The sequence below is a fragment of the Macadamia integrifolia genome, chromosome 6 (assembly GCF_013358625.1).
Source record: "Macadamia integrifolia cultivar HAES 741 chromosome 6, SCU_Mint_v3, whole genome shotgun sequence".
Lineage (NCBI taxonomy): Eukaryota > Viridiplantae > Streptophyta > Magnoliopsida > Proteales > Proteaceae > Macadamia > Macadamia integrifolia.
The window spans coordinates 3,717,564-3,726,464 of NC_056562.1; the positions used below are offsets into that span (position 1 = coordinate 3,717,564).

At 35.6% G+C, this 8,901-nt stretch overlaps 1 protein-coding gene across 2 annotated transcripts in view; it reads left to right on the forward strand.

Annotated features, from left to right (window-relative positions):
- LOC122080638 overlaps window positions 1-6,333 on the forward strand; it is a 23,264-nt gene extending 16,931 nt beyond the window's left edge. Inside the window, exons 8-9 of one of the 2 annotated variants that reach the window (XM_042647440.1) lie at window positions 5,515-5,938; window positions 6,050-6,333. In XM_042647440.1, the coding sequence (XP_042503374.1) occupies window positions 5,515-5,681 (167 nt within the window). In that variant the 3' untranslated portion in view covers window positions 5,682-5,938; window positions 6,050-6,333. The remainder of the gene's footprint in view (window positions 1-5,514; window positions 5,939-6,049) is intronic. The other variant, XM_042647441.1, reaches the window with a different exon arrangement.
- The last annotated feature ends 2,568 nt before the right edge of the window (window positions 6,334-8,901 follow it).

Below are 8,901 nucleotides of genomic sequence, written 5' to 3' on the forward strand. Positions count from 1 at the left end.
AAAAAAAAAAAAAAAAAGCATAAAGTCATACTTGGGGGGTGAACCAAAGTTTGGTAATGTATGCTAAGTAATTGACTAAAAGTCTGGAACTATACTACATAATTACATAGTCTACACTATATATGATCTACATTCTACATCAATACATAATACATAATACAAATGATCCAAAATAAATAAAAATATTACATCATCATGAGTTATCTCAACACTCAACACTCAACACTCAAAAGTCAATTCCAAGTAGAGTGTAGATCAAGCAAGATCCAGCCTTAGTTTCAATTTTGTTGGGCACAAAGGGGAAATCTTGAGTGTTTCCCCAAGTTTTTCACTCAAAAGGGAAAAAAGTAAGGGGAGAGGGTTGAATTTTTGAGAATAGGAGCCTTGGTTTCTTTTCAAAATATCTTATATAAGAGCCGTGGTTCAGTCGAAATATGGGATTTTTCGTCGAAACATGTCGATACCTGCAAAATTTCGACCGTATGGGTCGAGTTCTTGAACCATGGTCTTATGTTTGCGGGCATCGTGACAACTATACAATTAATTCTATAATGCTTTAGCACTGGCACTTAGGACATCCCTCTTTTTTTGTTATGAAAAGACATCTATGCCTGTGGTTAAATACAATTTGATAAGAGTCCTCTTATCATTGGCAACCACTAGAGACTGGCTTTTGTATCAGCTGGATGTGAAGAATGTATTCCTCTATGGTGACTTGGAAGATGAAATGTAAATGCGAACTCCACTAGGCTTCAATTTTCCCTCAGCTGAAGGAAAGTGCCTTCTTAAGAAACGTCTATATGACCTCAAGGACTTACCGAAGGCTTGGTTTGAGAGGTTTAAACAAGTTATTCTGAAGAATGGATAAACAGAGGCTGCCATACTCTATTTACCAGGCGTGGTAATGGTACCATCACAGTACTAATTATCTATATGGATGACATTGTGGTTATTGCGGATGATTGGGAAGAGATAAAGAGTCTCTAAGTCTTACCTAACTCATCAATTTGAGATGAAGGATCTTGGACCCTTGAAATATTTTTTGGGTATTGAAGTGTCATGATCATATAAGGGAATAAATATTTGTCAAAGGAAGTTTGTCTTGGATTTGTTAAAAGAAACATGAATGCTGGGCTGTAAACCAACAAACTCACCTATTGAGCAAAATCACAAGTTAGGTGAAGACTGTGGACCGTCCTTAATCAATGTAGGGAAGTACCAAAGATTAATGGGGAAACTGTTCTTTCTTTCTCTGACTTGCTTAGATATAGCTTATGTTGTGTTAGGGGTAGTGAGTAAATGTCTGCATGCTCCCAAGAGTAGGGATTTGGATTTTGTGTTTCGCATCCCCAAGTACTTCAAGTCTACCACAGGAAAAAGGGCTATTGTACTCCAGACAACCATATGAGGATTGAAGGCTAAACTAATGCTAATTGGCAGGGGTCTATTTCCAAAAGGAAGTCTACATCAAGGTATTTCTCATTTGGTGGTGGTAACCTAGATACATGAAGAAGCAAAAAACAATCTATTGTGGCGTGGTCAACTGCAAAGGTAGAATTTAGAGCCATGGCTCATGGAGTATGTTAAATGGTTGAAAAGGTTGGTCCAAGAGTAGGGGTTTGATAATAGGAGATCTATGCGGCTTTATTGTGATAAGAAGGCTGCTATAAGTATAACATACAAACCCTATGCAACATGACCGGACAAAGCACAATGAGGTGGATCGGTATTTCATCAAAGAGAAAATTGACTTTGCCTCCATTTGCAATCCTTCTGTGATGATAGGTGACCTGTTGGCAGATCATCCAATTGTTTTCAAGGAAAACCTAATGGTCGTATTACAGAACTCATGGATAAATAATATTACTCTTACTATTTATGCTACTACTCAGTTGTTTTTAGTCTGGTTTGAACACCAGACCTCCTGCTTGGCAAGAAAGTAAACAAGGCAGCTAGACTAAGTATAGCTTGCAAAATTTATATACTTGTAAACATACTTAAGCATATCATAGACGTCCACTTAACACACGACCATGCATAATTGGCCTGATTTGGTTCACTTTGCATGCATGCATATGCGTGAGAAGTACTGCTCTTTGCCATATAAATATTAGTCTAGTCCTTATTTCCTCATAGTTGGGGTAGGTTGAGGGATATCTGGTCCTACTACTGCATTGTCACCTGTGTTACATTGATGTTTCTTGATGCCCTAACCAGTAATATAAGATTTCGCATTATTCATATGCCAAAGTAGACTTTCTAGCTGTTTCCTTATATTTTCATAGGCTTTAGAGTGAAAGAGCATGATGCACAAAAACGGTGAAGGTATTTGTGGTGCTTGAATAGGAAAATGTCTACCTGGTTACTTTTCAGTGTATTTATTAAACATTTATACTTAATTATCATTGATCCGTTATACAACTTGAAACCAACTCAACTCATTTTTTCGTAACTTATTTATAAAAATAGAATACTTTTTTGAGACAATGTTCGATGTAACTCTTTCAACTTGATTTATTGGGTGTATAGAATGTTTTGAAGCATTTTGTTGGATGGCTTTACTATGAATGCTGAAGGAAAAGTTTTGTGGGTGACTCATTGTATTGTATCAAAGAAAATTTTGGCAATACCTATATGAGGAACATATGAGCTTTTAATGAATCTCTTTAATATTTATTATTACTCTACTTTAGTAACAGAGAGATGATACAAATCTTACCATGACTACTCAATGCAAAGAAATATTTGTGTTTTCGAGTTTGGATTGAATGCAAGACCTACTTAACGAGCAATTGAACAGACCAACTGATGTGGATCCGGGTTCCAAAACCGGAACTGGATCGCTTATGGGCCCAAAAGAGTAATAGATAACTCAAACTTAAGAACAAATGACACAATTCTGTAAAATCAGAATCAACTCGAGTGCATAAAGGTGAAGGAACAAATATGGGGACAACTGGAGTTAAAGATCGAGATTATAGGGGGGTTTCTGTATTTTCCAAGGGATAGAGATTAATAGAACACAACTTGAAGAAGAGGGGGGTTTACTTGTAATAACTGAGAAATTAGATGGCTAATAAGAGAAGTCTTCTTTCCAACGATGGAGCTCTCAAGGTGGCACTCCAAACCAACTCGAAGCTGGGTATGATCAAGCAGCAGCAAATCTGTATTCAGGTAACAAATCCTAACCCCAACTGGAATCGATTAACAAGCTTGAGGTTCAGCAATCTATTAGCCAAAGCATCTGGTGGGATCCAAACTGGCAGAAGTTAGGGTTTCATCCCAGTTGCAGATTTGGTTTTGATTTATCACACAGCAGGAGGATCCCTTGGAGATGATGCCTGCAGAGTAGAATCGCCTGTAGAGGAGGATCCTATACCCCCGAGTCCAAATCGCTTCAGGTTAGAGATGAGGGATTCGAAGCACTTCTTCCAGCTCTGCTGTACTGCAAATTGCAGGGTAGCTGAAGGGAGTAAGAAGGGTATGGAGCTCACGGCATCCATGGTTTCAGCCAAGCAATAATCTGTCATTCAAATCCAATTCTCTAACTCAAATCATTCGGTACAACCATATATATATAAAGGGAAAATAACTTTCTAATCCTACCTTGAGCTGAATAAACCTAAGAATATATCTTAAAAATAAAAGTAAAAGTCTAACTCTAATTATGGAAATAAAATCTAAATAAAATTTAAATCTCCTTACTAACTTGACCCTACCCTACACTAACAATAAAAGAAACATATCAAAGTACTAAATCAATCCCAAATCTTCCCATGCCCAACTGCATCACCAACTAAGCTAATGTATATCTTTTATAATATACCTGGTTGTAACAAACTTAAATTGATTAATGACTTACGCCCAAAACAAACAAACATGTATGCCTGGAATGATTTTGGTTTTCATTTGCGGAAATGCATGTTTGTAAGCACCTGGCAACAAAAGCGGAATATGCTTGTTATGTATTATATGCCCATGCAACTGTATCCCTTTGGGAGATAGAGATTTGTCAAGTCCTCATGTCTTAACCCTCGGGTTTCTGGTGGATATAAATCTGATCCCAGCACTCGTCATTCCCATACTTTGGTATCATTTTTCTTTTTGATTTTTGTCTATTTAACAAAAAACATTAATGAAAACCATTTTTTATCAAACTATAAAAATGGTTTGGTAATTACTAAACCAAAATGGTTTTTTATGAGAAATAGATTTGGTATCCCTATATGTGTAAAATGGGTTTTTGAATAAATGAGTGAAGAGATGTCTCCTTCACCCATCTTCCTCATAACTCTCTTTCTCCAATCTCCACTTTCTCTTTTGTAATTTGCTGTAACTTCTTTCCCTCTCATCCTCCCTATCCTTTCTCCTCCCCCTTCTTATTCACCCATCTCATCTTTCTCTCTCTCTCTCTCTCAAATGAAACCGCAAATAGCCCCAAGGGCCTTGTTGCAGCCTGCTGCGGCCAACACCTGTAGCTGCTGCGTGCGGTTGGTCACGGCTAGTGGGCAATTGGTCGGTCCTCTTCTCTTCCACTTGCAGATCTGAATACCTGCAGAAAATATCCTTATAAAAAAAAAGAAAAAAAAAAACAAGGCTGCAATCGATTGATGGAAGGAGAAGAAAAGGACAGAAGTGGGGATCCGCTGCTACTGGACTATTGCCGGCAATAACTTCCATCGCCGGAAGTGATGGATTTGCAAGGAGGAGAACAAGTTTGCCGGCGGTTGAGGGTGGGGATGGAGCATAGATGAGTTTCTAATTGTTTTTCTTAAAATATAACGAAATGACATTTTTACCCTGGATTTTTAGGAAGTATAAACACGTGCTCATTAATGTTCAGCGCAAAAACAACTGCAAATGGTTTTCAGTGAAAAACCATAAATGGCTTTCATGTTCTTTTTGATTTTTGTGTTTTTTCAATATTTTTTAAATAGAAATAGGCTTCATAAATAATACCAAACACACCCAAAAACTATTTTTGAGGCAAAAATAAAAAAGAAAAATGATACCAAAGAGGGCCTTAGTTTCATATGGTTTTGAGAGTGTAAAAAGGAGCATGATGCATGAAGGAAATCACAGGAAGTTGTGGTGCTTGTATCTGAAAATGTATGCGTAGTGACTTTTCAGTATACTTTCTAAAGATGTTAGCTTTATTCTTCACAGGAGTTGCTCTACAACTCAACTCAGCTACGCTTTCTTTCAACTCAATATAAAAAAGGAAAAGAGAAAAGATTAACTGCTTTTCCATTTGAAGTGATTCGATTTTGTTTACTACTGGGAATATTTTGGGCTGGCTTTTCCTTATGGAACCAGTTTTGTGGCTGACCATTGTATTGCACTGCAGAAATATTGGCAATATGAATACAAAATGTGACTCGTAGTAGAAAATGATTGTTTTTCTATTTCTTGATGCCGTTTGAATGTATGGGCTAGTCCTTTGTGGTAACAGTTATTATTAGTCCATTATATTGTCCATTTTGATCATCCTTGTTGCTTCTGTTTCCTATGTAGGGGGAATTGTGAACAACACATTGCGTCCACAAGTTCCAACATGGTGTGATCCTCAATGGAAGCCTTTGATGGAAAGTTGTTGGTCCTCTGATCCATCAGAGAGACCATCATTTTCAGAAATTTCTCAGACGCTGAGGAAAATGTCGGCTGCAGTAAATGTGAAATGATGCACTCATTTTCTAGCTGTAAATATCACCTTTTGTTGTCTAGAAAGATGGGGAAAAAACTGTAGATCATGCTGTTAGATCACCTTCTCTTTTTGGAGGACAGTAGCCAATAGGAAATATCAGCCTTAGCCTTAGAGAACCTTCATGGTACTGCTATACATGGATATTTCTTGGTAGAGTGCACAATTATATGTGCTCTAAATGGGAATCTATAAGGTTACATTATCCACAAAGGAGAGCTATGAATGATACAGAATGTGAGTTGGTCTATTTACTATTTACTAACTTATATTACTCGTGATTACAAATTTTTCTCTGGATTTTATTATTTTGCATGGAGATGAAGTAGTTTTGTATTTCTTTTGCAGGAGGGGCAGAGTTGTATAGATCTTCCAGATGTAGGAGATTTCTATTTTCCAGCCTTCAAGTTGAGACCAGTGCTGGTATAGGAAGATGTAAATAAGCTGTGAATTTCAATGTTCTAAGCTCCATATCAAAAGTAAAAAATCAAGAGGAAAAATGATGCACAGAAATGTTTAAACGGTTTTTTATGGTACCTTGGAACGCAAAATTTTGTTATTTCATTATTCTTCTTTTCTTTATTGATCTCTTTTAGACACTTGTATACTAGAGGATATCTATCCTTTTTTCTTTTCTTTTCTTTTTTCTTTTTTCGTTTTTAGATAATCTTCTGGTGGGTGTATAATTTTATATAAAGATTTAAGGATATCCAATAATGTCTGCCAGAACATTGCAACAAGAGTCGACTATAAGTTTCATCCACAGTTTCACAACCCACTGCTATTAACTGGTACAGCATGCTTTTGCATTATCTCTGATTCTTGAACTGGAAAATCACTCCTCATTAGGGTTAACGAGTGTGGGATCGGGATCTGGATTGGTCTTGGATGTTTCTGATAAGGACGTGAATTTGAAATTGAAATCGAATCGAGCTGTTTATACCGAAATCGTGAAACAATTTAATAAATGGTTCAGTTTTAGTTTTAAAATTGAAATCGTTTAATAATTTGATTTGGTTTTCATTTTAAAGTTCAATCATTTAAATCGATTAACATATTTAATAAAAATATTTAAATAACTATTAAAAAAATAATAATAATAAAAATTTCATTTCAATGTTAAAACTTAGATCAATTTTACTAAATTTTTTAAAGGTAATGAAGTTGTTTAGATAAAAAATTAGAAAACATAATAAAACTGTTGAAACTCAAATTGTTTATTAATTATTTCGGTTTTAATATATGAAACTGTTTATTAAATGATTTGGTTTCGGTTTTACTTAAAAAAAATTGCATCTAACTGAATCGAACCAATTAACACCCTTAGTTTTGTACCGAACTGAATTGAACTGATTGACACCTTTAGTTTCTTATACAAATGGAACTGGTTCATAACAGCCAAAATGGGTTCAGAAAATATGAATAAAATTCAGAAAAATCCAGAAAAAAAAAAGTGAAAAGAAAATAATTTTAAACTTTTTTTTTTGTGAATAAATTAAAAGTTAATATTAAACTATTATAAATGTCTACATTTTTATATTAAAAATTTGGAAAACATAGTATAAAAATCAGACAAGTACACAAAAAGAAAGAAATATTTCAAATTGTATAGCTAAATATACTATAAATGTATAAATTTTGGAAAAATACGATTAAGATTTTAAACGATCCAGAAAATATACTATGAATATGAAAAATTAAGAAACCTAATTTTTTTTGTAATTAGAAGTTCAAATTTTAATCCTAAAGTACTCTAAATGTGTAATATAAATTGTTGTTTAGCAAAAAAAAAATGTAATTTAATTTAAAAAATAAATATAAAATGGGTGATGGGTGATGGGTGATGGGTGATAATAATTTTCCGTGTCACAGAAATATAGTCTATCATACCACTACATACTAAATTTCCATGTCACAAAAATATAGTCCTCAAACGGCATACAAATAGTAAAATATACATACCCACACTAGGCTCAGCCATAAAGATGCTCTCTTTAGCCCTAATCGCCCAAGTTGGCCCATAGTCGGGTGAGCGTCAAATGTCCAGGCAATGATCAAATGGCTTGAGAGGCACAAAGAACAAACACCGAGAAACATTGGAGCAATGCCTGAACACGTGGCGAACGTTCAGGTATGGACTCAACCAAAGACGACAATCGTCATATGTATGGTTGTCGATGTCATGGTCATTATGATGAGGTGGTGGTACCTGAACTGGCGTTGCTAATGAGTGAGCCCTGTCCCCATTGATTGAAGAGTGATGATTTATAGATCTGGCTGCTCCCATTGCCGCGACCATAAGGCTCATCACCAAAGGCCCTACTACCCTCATTGCTTGCTCCATATGAGGGATATAGAGGCCAAGGTGGATATGTAAGCATGTGTGGGCAAATCAGTGGAGGAGGATACCTTAATAGCCAATGATGCAACATTTGTGTGGACATCGGTGGTTGCTCATACTGTGTAGACTCAGGTGCTTACATCTTTGAGCTAGATTGTCAATTAGGGTAATGTTGTCTCCTCTATTCCTCTTGAGTACCACCACTAAACGTCTTTAGTTTCCTTAATCAATGCTTGTATGTCAACCACCTCTGTTGGCTCATCGTAGTAGAATCAACAGTAAATTTTATGTAAACCTTGTGGACTTCCTCCTCTATGGGTTCATGACTTCATATCCTCTATTCTCACCTCTGGGCTCCTTAACCATCCATGATGTATCATCATCCTGAACAGACTCTGACCTCCATTTGCATTCAGAGATGCTATATTTATGAATCCAATAGATCACCACAGACATAAATGTATGTCAATCCAGAGGTGGCCGTTCCTTTGTAATAATTATCATGAAATTCCAGAGCTTGTACGTTCCTTGTAGTACACAAAAATTAGGTTGTGAAGCGCTTTCATCTTTAACCTACTCTCTCTTTCCTAATTTATTTCTAACTCTCCCTCTCTTCTCTTGTATGCATTTCTTTCTTTCCACTGTTCCTAACACTCTCTCTCCTTGGCCTATATGTAAGAACCTAATTTACAATCTTGGGGGATTACCTTTTAGAGAGCTTTTTATTAGGAGATATTTTTCTCTTGAATTATAAGTAAAAATTGAAGTTGAAATTTGAAGTTCTTAAAGTATGGATTTCTGCAGTACATATACAGTAAAATATTTCTTTTTATTCTCTTTTTAATTTTAGATTTAATTC